Source organism: Siniperca chuatsi, linkage group LG7 (assembly GCF_020085105.1).
Source record: "Siniperca chuatsi isolate FFG_IHB_CAS linkage group LG7, ASM2008510v1, whole genome shotgun sequence".
NCBI classification, from domain to species: domain Eukaryota; kingdom Metazoa; phylum Chordata; class Actinopteri; order Centrarchiformes; family Sinipercidae; genus Siniperca; species Siniperca chuatsi.
In genome coordinates this window covers 25,874,885-25,889,338 of record NC_058048.1, presented here as the reverse complement: position 1 = coordinate 25,889,338, position 14,454 = coordinate 25,874,885, and the positions used below count along the sequence as shown (strand labels likewise).

The 14,454-nt window shown below is 37.5% G+C and overlaps 1 protein-coding gene across 8 annotated transcripts in view; it reads left to right on the top strand.

The window, feature by feature from the left end:
• Positions 1 to 14,454, top strand: part of LOC122878992 (rho GTPase-activating protein 42) — a 76,106-nt gene that overhangs the window by 29,183 nt on the left and 32,469 nt on the right. For 5 of the 8 annotated variants that reach the window (XM_044202581.1, XM_044202579.1, XM_044202578.1 and 2 more), the window contains exons 2-4: positions 2,658 to 2,753; positions 5,757 to 5,818; positions 7,514 to 7,600. In XM_044202581.1, coding sequence (XP_044058516.1) covers positions 2,658 to 2,753; positions 5,757 to 5,818; positions 7,514 to 7,600 — 245 coding nt within the window. The remainder of the gene's footprint in view (positions 1 to 2,657; positions 2,754 to 5,756; positions 5,819 to 7,513; positions 7,601 to 14,454) is intronic. The other 3 variants (XM_044202585.1, XM_044202584.1, XM_044202583.1) reach the window with 1 other exon arrangement.

Here is a 14,454-nt window from a genome sequence, read left to right as displayed (position 1 = left end):
TGAGTATAACCAATAACATTACGGCTTTTATTTTGACAGAATGTCCCACTTTATACTTTTCATTCTGTTGTTGCTGTAGTAAATACGGTTATGTATGGGATCTAGTATGTTAAGTTCACGCAGTTCTCTGAAGTAAAGACTTGACTATTGGTGAGAGAAGAAAGGAGAGAATCAACAATGGATATGAGAAAAATATGGACATTTCAAACTGTGTGGGCTAAAATGTCAGAGTATTTTAGAATCTCCATCTTGTTTTGCTTTTAATTATAAATTCAGCTAAAATTATGAAATGTTAAAAGCCTCCATTATGTGTTAAAGCTTCATCCCACTCTTTAAAGTACTTGTAAACATAGGTTACTTTCATTTCAGCAAGAATATACTCACAGTGCTAATACAGCAGACCCACACACTAACCTTTATGTAACTGAGGTATGAAACAAATTGAAATCAGTTGCATAATAAAAGATAAAATAAAATTACAAGTGATTCATGCACTATTCGCAGGTCAAAACTGCAGTTACGTTGCCCCTTGTGTTAAAAAGCAGCTTAATTGCTTTTTCTCCCAACATGTTTGATTTTCTTGTGAATCTGACTGAAACAAAATCCACTCACCACTCATGTGCCTGATTTCTAGCATGCAGATCATTTGATACATATACTCTAGTTCTACGTTTTCATGCATTTATGAGCCATATTAAATATACAATCCAGACCCATTTTATTCTCTGATTGAGTGTTTATTTTTGTTTTGTCTTGTACAGTAGTTGTTGGAACTTATTTCCCCATGATAACTCAAAATGCATGACAAATGTGTTCAAAAATTAAAAAAGGGAATCAGCCTTTTCTACCTCAAAATACGGAGAGGTTTTTGATAAGCTTATACATGCTGTCATTTCAGAGCGGAACACATGTTCTAAACTCTAAAAATCAGCGGTTGAGCAGTTATGCCTTTATGCTGCCTAATTGGAGAGTTTTAGCTTTTGGTGCTCCACATAAACTTTTGAAAAATGTTCACACTGAGACAGTTACCGTTACAACTATATAAAAAACAACAAACACACTAAGATTTTTAAGCTGAGAGAAAAGGGTAAATACTGGTAAGAACAGGTCATGGTGAGGTACCCGACATTTATGGGCCCATTTTGTTGTTTGTTGTTTTTCTTTATTCTGTGGATAATAGAGAAGTGAAGTAGGAGGGTTTATGTTGGGGTGGGCAGGGTTCAGGAAATGAAAACCTAGACTTTTTCCCCCTTTTTTTCCATAGACAGCATTAGGTGAGAGGCTCTTAAAGCACCTCTAATTCTTGAATGGACATGTAACACTCTGGTTGACTCATCACAATGAGCAATTGCTCTTGGCTGATAAATCAAAGGTACAAGACTGTAAACAGCAAAACTTAATGAGAAAAGTCAACTACAACTCCCAAGGATTTAAAAGCAGGATGGCAGCTGGCTTCTTCTTCTTCTCTAGGGCTCATGGGTACTGTAGTATTTAGAGCCATTCAGCATACCAAAATGATGGACCAAAAAAAAAAATTTCTCCTGAACAAAGTTGAAATATTTGTAACACATGGCTATAGCATAGTTCTGTACTATTGTTAAAGTATCTTGTGTTATTTAAAGGCATTAAAAGTTAATTGCCAAATGAAAATTTACAATCGGAAAAATACCTCTGAGACCGTAGAGATACCAATTTTTTCCACTGACATCACCAGTGAATGTTTGTATAAAAGGCAGGACTCACTTTTTCTCAGCTGGAAAGCTGGATACAAAAAGCCTAAAGCCTACAGTCAAATGTCACTCTGACAAAATTAGGACAGCATTTTATCACAAGTGAACTCCTGGAATGCAATAAACATCAGAAATGTATATCTAGCAGTGTGGGAGTATCCAAAGGTGGAATTTTTCTAAGGTTTTTAACTTTCTATGTGTACTATATCATTTTTGACACAAAGGTTAGGCAGCTCAGCTGGGCTTAATTTTTCTGGACAGATCTCAGTATTATGATCAATGGACAAGTGATAAAGTAAATATAGCAGATATTGCAGTCACTCACAGAACTGCTATTGTATGAATGTCAGTGGGTATGGAATTGGACAGTCAGCAGGTCATAAAAATGCATTCTTTCGCTCTTCTGCTCCCAGAAGTTGTCAAGCAATGTTCTTCTCAAGTTCCACTATTTTGTTGCTGTAGTTGTGATTATATCAAATAGCAAACTTAACACTAGAACTGCCAGGGGTTATGTGTATACGTATACTAAAAGTACCACTTTATCCACATAGGGAGAACTGATCCAAATCTACATGTACACTGGTCAATATGATAAACTGTAATTTGACTGAGCTTGGATTGTCTACTTTCTCTTTCTAATTACCCTGCTGTCAACTTGTCAATAATCAAAGGGATGTTATGATGCAAAGGGTACATCCACATGCTGGCATAACCATATGACTTCTGAGTCATTAGATAACCCATGCATCAGTCTGTTGTTACTTATAATACGTAGTTCATGGATGGCTATACTGTAAGTGCAAAGAGCAAGGAGGTTACATTAAGTTTGCTGTCTACTGTACATGTTGAATTGTATCCATTTGACTTCAATGTCTGATTCCTTTGTGCATTGTTTTGTTCTGATGCTCACACCCTCTGATTTTCCAGATCTTTCTGCTGCTGTCCAGAAGTTCTCCCAGTCCCTGCAGGAGTTCCAGTTTGAGTGCATAGGTGATGCAGAGACAGATGACGAGGTGAACATTGGTAAGTTAAGTTTGGCCGAGCCGAGGAGGGCAGATCCCTCTCTTTCCAGTCTTTCATCTTCTTTCTTCTCTGCTCTGCTCTTCACAATTAGTCAGATTGTCACCTCAATCGGGACCTTTTCTGACATTTCCGTAAGGATTATCTTGGGAGATACTAGAACACAATTAGCTGCAGTGCTTACATGTATCATAAGACCCAATGTCCTCTGGCTAAGGACTAAGTGCTCCAAACTATTATTATAATTATTATATTTGAGCAATTTTACATCAGTGAAAATAGTTCATAGAAAAGAGAAAAGCTCATCAGAGTCACTAGGAACTGTTTTTTAGACAAAATTAAGCATACTCTGCAAATTCTTGGAATGGAATTTGGCTTTGAGTATAGCTCTTAAAGTTGTCTGCGATGCATGTATAATTAATGCTATTGATTTGCTTATGATGCTTCCCCTGTATCTTTTCAAACCTATAAGAGATCAAAGGGACTAATTGTGATCAGTGTCAGAGATTAATGGAGGTGTGAACCTCCAAGCCTCCAACAGGAATATGAAAGCAGCTGTGCAGTGAGCCTCTCTGGCTCTAATGGGCAGGACTCCCAGTCTGGCCTCTGCTTTTTTCCACTGCTCATTATCCCCAGCTTGAGTCCTTCACTCCATGGAGCTGGAGACTGCTGAATTACTGTCCATCTGTGAGGGCTAGACTGGATATCGACCTCCTCTACATGAGGCTGTAATGTTCATCTGAATGCGTAATGAATAGTCATTCTTCCCTTTTTTCTCTCAAAACTGCAGCGGCTGTATGATAGGCAGGGGTGCAGGAGACCAATTATGCTTATTGGAGAAATCCACACCCAAATCCAAGCCTGATTAGAATCAAGCATGCTTTAATTTGAGGCAATGCGCCCATTCCCTGGCCTTCAATCAAGAGCAGTGTTGATCTCGGACTAAACAATGGATATTTTAGCTGCCCACCTGTTATGTAGCTGGACCTGCTCAGTATTTACAGTGCAAACCCCTGGCATAGTAGAAGCCAGTAGCATCACCGTACCCGTGGCCATGTGCATCTGTTTGGAAGCATTTTATTGACTATGTAATACAGGCAATGGTAAATTCATTTAACATAAAATAATGGAATTTAAAATATGAAATAACTTAACACAATGTAATACTGCAAGGTTTTAAATTCCTTGCATTCACAACACACAATTTCTTGCCCCATAATTGGACTAAATGTGTTATTTTGCGTATAAGCATTGAGTTTAACTATTCACTATCTTCTTAAAGAGAAATGATTTCCTCATACTCTAAGCTATGCTACTGTGTTTACTCACCATAACAGAGAGAAAAGGCCATGATTACTATTTGAGGAAAAAATGAAACAGTCTGTTGGAATCAATCTAGTCATCAATGAAACTGAGATTTCTGACTGACATAGCTAGACCCTTGCGTGAATGCCAGCCACGATCTTGATGCAGTACTGTTATAGTTCACTTTGATGCTCCCGACATCCCCACATAACATCGGCATCCTGTATGTGCCGCCAGACGGGTTCACCTGACCTTTTATTGATTTCACTCTATGACTTCCTGCAGTGACATTCACATTGCACACCAGTTTTCTAGAAATCAGTGGGGCCAAAAGATTGATGTGGCTATAGAAATTAAAATTTTTAGAAAAGTTAGATGCCCTTCTCTCAGAAGGTCAATCCTTTAGTCTCTATGAGCTGTTCAGAGCCTTCTGGGGTGGAACAAGTCAGATGAGGAACAGATCTAGATCTAAAAAGTTAAATATTTAGCAGAAAGGCAACATTTAAACCCATAAAATTCATCCGAAATATAAAAATCTTCTTATAGTATGCAGAAAAAATTTACATGTACGGTAAATGTCTCTTTATTTTCGTATAAGCTCATCTTCCTTATCCGTCCACTCTTGAGGTAGAATTTTTATTTCATTCAGTGATTCATCAGGTCTATTGCCTTTCCTCCATTTACCAGTGAATGATATGCAAGCTGTAACCTCACTTTGACTCCCATTTCCTTTCTTTAGAGTCTAATCTTGTCCCGTCAACGGCTCCAGCTGTGCCCTTTACCCCCTGAGAGGTTTGTGCTCTTGATAAAGGAGCTAGTGGCATTAATAGGAGACCAGCCTGCCTGCAGGATCGCTGGCACAAAATCATTGCTCCCTGGTCTTTAAAAGCTTTGGTGTGTAAATGGACCAAAGTGTCTAAGATGATGCATGGGTCCCCATGCCAGGCCGTCGCGGCTGATAATGATGTTACTGTATTGGCAAGCAGAGCAGCTCGACCGCTGCTAAATGGCTGGACATGGGGTGACACAGGGGCTGACCAACAGAGGCCACTCTGTATCTGGCCCTCTATTTAATGATGCTGTGAAGCTATCAAGGAACAATTCTCTGGCAGATAAGATTCAATGTATTGTATGCTGAATTCATCTGGCCTGCAGAATGTAACGTATTGCATGCTGAATTCATCTGGCCCTGCAGAATGTAATGTAAGCTACTAAAGTATAGCCCAGATGGCATGAACATATCTCTACCACATCAGTCTCTCCTACATTGTGACAGTATATTGTAAAGCCTAGCAGGGGAAGAAAATAAAGGGAAGCAATCAGTGGGTTCCATTCAATTGAAGTATTGTTTTTTACTGCTAGTCTTGGTTTTAAATTGGACAGCTGCATGATTTTATTAGGTTCTAAAATGTGCTGCACTGAAAGCTCTGAAGCTGCTGTGCAAATAAACATTTTAGCACCATGCTACAGTGCTTGTGGGGTGCCAGGAACATCTGACGTTTAACGACTGAGCCACTGTGTTAAAATATCTTTTTTTATCTTTCATCTGCATATAACAACACAGTGGATCACTGTGTACTTGCTCAATGGTGAACATATTGTGCATGATGTATCATACATGTTGATGCATTTATTGACCAACCATACAGTATTTCACCTTTAATATGGTTTTGAAATAAATTTGCTTTCTCTGTATTTCAGCCCAGTCATTCAAAGAGTTCTCTCAGCTGTTGAACACTGTTGAAGAAGAAAGAAGACGCTTGGTAAGCAATTTAGATATTTTGATTTTTTTTTGTTATAGATGATTTTGTAAATGTATAAAACAAAAGAGAGGAAGAACATATGCTTGCCTGCCTTTAACACTCTGTGAGGATAACCATTCTGACCGAAATTGGGATTTGCTGTCAAATTTGTATTAATTTGGACTGGTATGGAGTAGACACAATGTGAAAACAATGGGATCTGCAGGTTTCTAGCATCCCATTTTCCCTCTAAACCAAACAGTTGTTGTTGAGTTGTCGATGGGACCCGTGGATTCTGCCACTTTGTCTGTAAACCAGTCAGTCACCTTATTCAGCTGTGGAAAGACATGTGCTCTGTTGAAATACAATGAGGTTGGAGATACCCCAAAACTCCTCAAAGTCACATCAGTCAGTAGAAACTGAAAGAGAAAAACAGGTTCAGAGTATATAATAATATATAATAATTTAATTTATTTTTCACCTCTGTGAAAATGTCTGCAGACAATGCCTTTGAAGAGTTTTGAAAATTTCAAAAAATACTTTTGCATTTGCATTGCATTACTTTTTGACTTTTTTTTTTACTTTTTATGCTTATCAGCTTTATAGTTAACTGCAGAACTTTCTTAGCTTTATCACTGTGTTGCTCTGTTTGTGCAGAAAAAACCTGGGTCTGCACTTAACATTTGTTCTGTAAAAGTAGACATTTTAGAGGGTGGTCCTGAGAGGTGCCTCAAGGCAGGACTTACTTTAGTCCACATACTTCAGCTGTGTGTCTGATTTACCAAGTCTGATATGCAAATTAGATCAGCTGCAACTACCTGAGACATTTTCATTAGGACTCTGCTCTCCGTGAACGAGAGCAGACTACAAACATTTTACAGCAGATTTTTTCATTCTAAGTGTTTGGTACTGAAAGTATTTAATTTGGAATAACACTTTTAGGACAAACACTGAAGTTTAAGGTCATTCTAAGAATATGAGAATAAAGTAATTAAACTACTAAAGCAGTGTATCATTTCCAAATGGATGCACAGATATATTGTACCTCTGCTTGACTATGCATTGTATTGACTAGGTGTTACAGTAGTAGCTGCTTAAACACAGGCTCATCATATAGATGTTAATATAAAGGCTCAAATTTATGTGACTCAATGTGAGCATTTTCCTCCTGACATTCAAAGTGCAGCAAAATTTTATGATGGAAAGAGTTGCCCTTTGAAGATGTGGGTCACCTCTGTGCAGACCATGTAGCTTTATGGAATATTGTGTCATTCTAATCAATTTGACAAGCATAAAGGGACCGTTCACATAAAGTCATATTGCCTGTAGAGCGTGTTTTGTTTTTTTTCAAAGCTCTGATCCTTGTAAATGATTAAATTGCTGTAGATGATGCATGGCCTGTAACACCCAGTCTGAGCTAGTAATATGTGGATAATTTAGCAATAATGCAGAGCTTGAAAATATTTTCTCCAGGACGATAATGGCATTTGCTTTTAATTCAATTAACAATTTTCAACAAAATCATTCTTTTTTGATTCCTAATCAACACACCTGAAAATGCAAAATAGTAATGCAGTGTAGAATGTGCAATCTGTGTCTTAAGCAATCAAAATGCTTATAACCATGATTAGTCCAAATTGCCTGTTTGTTTGCATATAGCTTCATTTGCAACAAACCTTTAGTCAATCCTGGTCTTTGCTGGATTTCATGCTGCAGGCTATGCACACAAACAATGCAAGTTGCCTTATGGATATGAAGCATCAGGATAGCCTGAAGGATTCCTGGCCTATGATCGAACCAGAGGTGGGTATGAAAGGATTTTGTGAAAGTAGTTTACAGTATTTAGCAATATTATCTTACAGTAAGCAAATGTGTTTTGGATGCACTGAGCATACAAGTAGAGAAGTATTGAAAATATAAATTATATATTATATATTAGATTCACAAGGAATTTCATTAACAAGGTATACCGTATGTTGAGTCACTGTTATAGTATCGTATAGTATAGTAGAGAGTAGCAAAGGAACATACATTTCAGATATTTATCATTTATCAGATCATCCTGGATGCAAAAACAGGATGTGACATACTCGCCAATAAACTCAGTGTGACGCAGGGCTGGTTGGCTCTCACTGTCCTTGGTGCCTCAAACTAGGCTCTGGCATATGGTTGTGACTGTCTTTTTGGTGTAGTGCTGGTCATTTGATGCCTGTCGAGGATGATCAGGGCAGATTTGGGCACACCGAGTTACATGGAACTTAAAACAGCCTTGTTTTTGGGTTTTTTGAGTGCATGCCACAAAGGAGAATGCATGCAGTTCATATTTTGGGGTCAGAAATCTGGATAGCACAAAGAGGGAACACTGCTCTACAGCTTGATGTGTTTATTGCATTTGTATGCACAAATAATAGAAACACAGAAAGAAGACAAATACATATTAATGTATGTGTTTGCAGGTTTATTTAAAAAAAAACACCTAATTTCAAAGGGTGCAAAGAAGCAAAAATAAATCAAGATGACAAGCAGAGACACGGCTGAACTGGATAACAGAAATTAAATGACACAACATCTGAGTAGGAGGAAGACGACAACAAAATGCACGATTGCAAAGTAATGGAAATACACTTATTAAATCAAAGCTGCTATGACTAGTCACAGAGGCTATAGGATGCAATACTTCATTCAGCTGTGATAGATTTAATCACAGCTGAAGTAAAAAAAAAAGTAAGTAAAAACCTATTCATAGGGCACACACCCTCCCTCATATACTGTATCCCTCTCTACTTGCTTGAAAAGCTTCCTCTTTGCATCATCTCTTTTCTCTTCACCTAGCAGTCTTCTGTCTCATCAGATCACAGGAATATGCAAGAAACGCAGCTCGGATCTCTGCACTTGGAGCTGTTGGTTGATTGTAATGTTGATGCAGGAAAAAAAGGTTATTATCCACTTGCACATATTTTAAATCTCTTGGGAGACAAGTGACAGCAATGTAACTAATGTCATATGTAAACGTACTATTTTTAAAATCCCCATCTTTTTCCAAGAAGATTATACTGAGGTGGTGCTTGCTTTGAAGTGAAACTAACCTTTTTTTCTTTGTTGCTCCTATAAATGAACTGTGAACTGCTAATGACTCACCTCACTTGGGGGTGTAAAACTGATTGACACCTTTCAAGAAACAGGCCGTGTATACCAAGTTCAGTGATTATTAGGCACGTTGCCAGGACCATGACTTACACCATCATTTTTCTATGTCTCAATTTCCAGTTTCTCTCATTCACAGTTTTCACAACAGTGCCACCTTGGCATAAATTGAGCTCCATCATAAATAATTAAAAATGCTCTTTTATGTCTAGGCCAATCAATCATGGTGAATCAAGATGAACATTGGACAGAGTTTAGAAATTGGATAAACCTTTATCATTTCACTCCTAAAAACAAAGAAGAAATAGATTTCCAGAATATATATATATTCTACAGCTGATTTCCAGATTCTAGCTAAGGTAGCTAGCTAACTTCCTTTTTTGTTCCGTGGTCTTCTTTCCATTATATAGTTTGTTTCCCAGGCCTGCTACTATTCTTTTGGAATTCCTCACCCCATGTATGACATTTCCTTAATGGGAATATGCTCAGTTAGCAGTTTTGAAATATTGTAATAGCTTCTAGTTGTTGGAAACATATTGAACATCAAGTTATGCAGTCATTCAGATGTAATATATTGGAAATACAGGCTTCATATGCCTCAAGATAGAAACATCCAGAGCATTTACTTAATTCATATTCTAAAAGTAGCCCACATATTCCTATTGAGTTATACAATGTGCTGCGTTATTACAAATACATCCACTGAGCTTTGCAAACACTCAGCAGTAACCTTCCTAGCTACAGTCTTCGCACCCTATAATTTTCAGATATGCAAGAACTATGATAAACAGCTTGTATAAATCATGTTTGTCAAGTAAGATCCAGTGGTGTCAGGTGTTCTGCAATGGTTTTTCTTTTTCTCCATGCAAAAGTAAAGTAATTAATTCATCATAAAGTCTCACACTGAAATGGCGCCAGTTGGTGTGACCAGCAGCAATTCAGGAGAGTTTGTAAATGCTCTGATAAAGTAAGTCATATCAGATTTGTCTTTTAATAATGCCCTCTTTGTAGAATAATGGCTAAGGAAATAGAATAGTTGTCATAAAGTAGTCATAAACCCATTTTGAACATATTATATTCTGCCCACCCTCATTAAATCACTGTTGCACCAACCAAAAATTCAACCTCTTCTAAAGTGTAAAGGCCAGGATAATAGCTGATTTGATGCTACAAAACATATAACTGATGTATTTTTCTAACACTATTAAATAATTCATTGTTTTACTATAAAAGACATGTTGGTGGCAACCAACTAATTGTTTAGATCCCATGAGGAATAAAAGAATATAGAGTGATATTTGGAGATAACTTTCTCTTTCATGACTTGCATTCATGTATTTCACACAGCGAGTCATGTCCGCACAGTATTCATTAGATTTGATAACGATGCAGTCAAGCTTAGCAAAGTCACAACAGAGAATAGAGAAGTGACAAAGGAACTTTTGTGGAGGCACATATGTTCTTTCTTTACCGTCTGACATTCATTTTTAAAGTGAGTAGAGTTAGTTCTACAGTGAAGTTCAGATTTGTACCTGCTTTGTATGCTGGTTTATGACAACTGTATCAGTCTAACATATTATGGCATTCCCAAGCAGACGGTGTATCTCATATTGTGCTACAAAGATACAAAATCAGGGATGACAGCATACAAACTACAATGTAGAGATGAGGTATGTGTGATTGTCAGGGAGAGAGGTGCCAAGCACGCATATTCAGCTGTCTGTCACTGGCTCAAATATTGTTCAGTGTCAAGTTATGAAAGACGATAAGCGTATTTGTCAGAGATATTTGCACTGAATACCGTTTTTTTTTTTTATAATAAACCGTTCACTAACTGTCACATGAGAGAGCACAAAGAGGAAATTCATTAAATGTTTTCCAGATCAGTGCTGTCATAGTGTGTGCATCTGGTTGGGTGAGAAAGACAGGAAAGTGCAGATGACCAGAAGGTTTCATTCTGATCTTTGTGTAATTTGAAAGCAGTTGGTCTGCAGAACTCAATTAGCGCATCTCAAACCAACACATGTTCACCAAATGTATGAAATCTTTCTTAACAAGGGAAGTATACTATCCTCAAAACATGAAATATTGTGAATTATACCAGTTGAGACTTGACTCTCTGCTACACTTAAACCACAATGGCTGCCAGATGGTGTTTCTATTTGCAAGGTTTGTTACTGCTAATATATTACAGCAGACAGATGTGGCAGTCATAGCCACGCATTGGTAAAAAGAAACTTAATACATTAACACTGAGTGGGTGTAAGCTTTCAGCAGCAGATCCTGAAAATAAAACCCAGATTCCCCCCATCCTCCTTACTCCCATTTCACATCTGGACTGAATCTGTTAACTACAAATAAAAGGACACAGGCTGATAAGAGTCACTAAAACCCAGACATGTCAAAGCTGATGGAGAGGAAACCTGTATGTTTCAAATCAAGCCCCCTGTCCTTTGTGGAATGTCAACTAGCATACCGTACTGTATATCAGAGGTGTCCCTGCTGCATGGGACAGACTCTTACCAGTAGCCCAATTTCTGCAGGCCTTGTCAAGCATGAAGCATTTTATTGTCTGTTGGTTTGGCGGGTGGCCAGGCCTGAAATCTTTTTGCTTGTGCACTTTGTGATTGGCTTACCAAGTGTGTTATTCCACTGGAAGACTTCCCAAATACTATATTTTAAAAAAGATTTCTGCTATAATTCCCCTGATATCCCTTTCAGCAGCATAAAAAGAGTGAAAGTGGTTCAAGTTCTGCATGGATTGAGAAGGTTCAGGACTGCTGAGCGTGGATGGCATTTAGGAGTGGAAGGGCAGTGCCCTGATGTTGTGGCTTTTGGAGTGATGATCATAACCCCCAGGGAAGGAGCCTTTTATGGCTGCGTTGGAAAACAGATTGTGTTTTCCTGTTGTTGTTGTTGGGGGTTTTTTTCCATTGAAAGGGAACAAAAAAAATCAGGTGTTGCTTTTTTATATTCCAACTCATATAATACATGTAGTGTAAATCCATGACTTGTGTACAATTACATTAAATCTCATTTATTTTAATTAGTGATCATGTTCTTAAAAATAAAGCTGTATTCAAATAAAATAAAAAAGATAAATATACATGTGAAAGCATGAACATTTATGGGGAAACTATTTTCAAAATTCAGTTTTAAAGAAAATGGGCAGAAATCCCATGTATAGTGTCAATTTTTAAATGGTTTTAATAGGTATGTTTAAATGGTGAGAAGGGGTGTGTGCCTTTGCTATACCCTCTGCTATTATTGTAATGTGATCTTGTTTCAGTGAGTGTTACCATGTTATTTTTAGCCAGGATGTGTTGAGAGGATTTTCACACAAAGAAGTCCTTATTGCACGTTTAAAAATGATTTGTAAATATGAACACAACTCTTTAAATTGCTAAAGGATCCTGGTCATGTGCGATAAATGGAGAAAAAAGTAAAGACATATTTTGTGTTCACTTCACTCTTAGTTCATTAATGAATCGAATAAATATGAATGACATGAAGTCACTATTTAGGGTCTAATTTTTCCTCATTTAAGTTTTGAATTAGAAAAACAAGCTCTCTGTTCTTTAGAGCTATCTCTCAAATCTTAGACAGCTTGGCAATATTCAACAAGCTGGAGCATCCTTATTTTTCTCTCAGTAATATGTGCAAGATGCATCTTGTAATTCTGTTCTCCTTTTCCTGCTCTTCTATGAAATGAACAACAACAGTCCCTTAAGTACTGATTTTCTGCACTGCGTTGCATTTATTTCCCTTGTTGAGAGGTTTCCTTTGGTTTACATTTTCTTCAACAGACTTTAAACACTTACAATTACACAAAATTTGTCTATGCCACAGAACTGAAACCAAATGGTATAAAGTGTGTCTCTGTCTGGAGTGAGGCATATACTGCTGCTGTTTTCTCAGGATTTAACAGTACAGTAACTCCGCTCTGTGGGTAATTTGTGTGCTGGCCTGTGAACTGAGGAATGTCCCGTTGACCCTGAAACAACAGTGTGAAATAAAGGCAGTCATTGTTCTTTGCAACATCCATGGTGGTTTGTTTGATGAAAGTCTGAATAGTATTTGAAACGGACAGCATCAAATCTTTGTGCAGTCCACCCCACAGCTAAAATTAACCACACTTAGCATGAGCCAATATGTCACTGTGTATATCATTATTCGCCTAAATCATAGATATACCTATACTGATAGTCAAAATATTAACTTAACCAGAGACTGCTTTTTCATACTGTATATAAACGATTACAGTATTGTTTTTAAGAAAAGGCTGGCATGCAAGATTTAAACTGAAATTCAGTCTTATATTACATAAATAAATGTAACCTTTATGTTGTTATACAAAATTATGTATAGATGTTTTCTTTACATGTAATGAGATTCAAGAAATTACATTTAGGCTCTGGGTTTCTTTCAATAGCAACTTAGCGAAGGGTAAAGAAAACTGTTTTATCTATTTATCCTATCTCAGTGTATCTCAGTCAAATTCATGTGTACCTCTCACTTTATTTTCACGCAACAAAGAATCTGTTAAAAATCATAAGCACCTCTGGCAAAGAACAAAACCTTCTATCCTACAGATTTTTTGGCAATCCCAAGTTATTTCAACAAAGCAAGCCACATTGACTTGGTGCATTCCAGGTGTATCTCTAGATTACGAGTTGGCTGAGACAAACCAGGAAAACAAACCTCATAGGAGCTGATGAATGTCACTTTTTTAAAGCACGTTCATGCTGCACTGCAGTGATTCCTTTTCTTCTTGTGACTCTCATTGTCTTTATGCTTTCTGCTTGTTATGTGTCACTTCAGTATAGCAAGGTCACAGAATCCTCTGTTCACACCAGAAGAGAAAATGCTTTCCATCAGTCAGTCTGGCGACAGCTGTTTCTTGGAAAGTGTGGAAAGCAAAAAAGGCATTTAGACAGTTAGTAGAAGAGCTGTTTGCTGACATAATGTATTTCCTGTCACTCGTCTGTGCTAAGGAGGGACTGGATCCCAAAGAGCCAGGCGTGCTGAAATACCTCTCTGAAGCGAGAATTTTTATGTTCCAATATATCAACCTGAAGGTTCACCAGGCATACATTAATTAATACATGAAATATGGTACTTAAATATCTATGTTACTTCAGCAGACAAATTATCTCACTCACTCAGGCTTCTCAGTAAACTCCGCCTGCCAGCTTTACTAACTTACTGACAGCTAGCTACATTTTTAAGGATCCAATTGAATTTTTTATGATGACAGTTGGGTTGGTGTTATAAATGTTTAGTTTCAGTGCATTGGGACTGCAGTGTGGGGACAGCTGTATTTTTGCAATGGCTCTCTCCACATAGTCTGGCCCACTCACACACCTGATGGACAGCAAAGCTTCCTGTTTTGACACACAGGTATCGTGAGTAAAATTAAATGCAATTTTTAAGTTGCTGTCATTTCCCCCCTGCTGAGTTCATGTTTAATGTGTTTCAAGCTTATCTGTTCAGAATAACAAAAGTTTCACTAT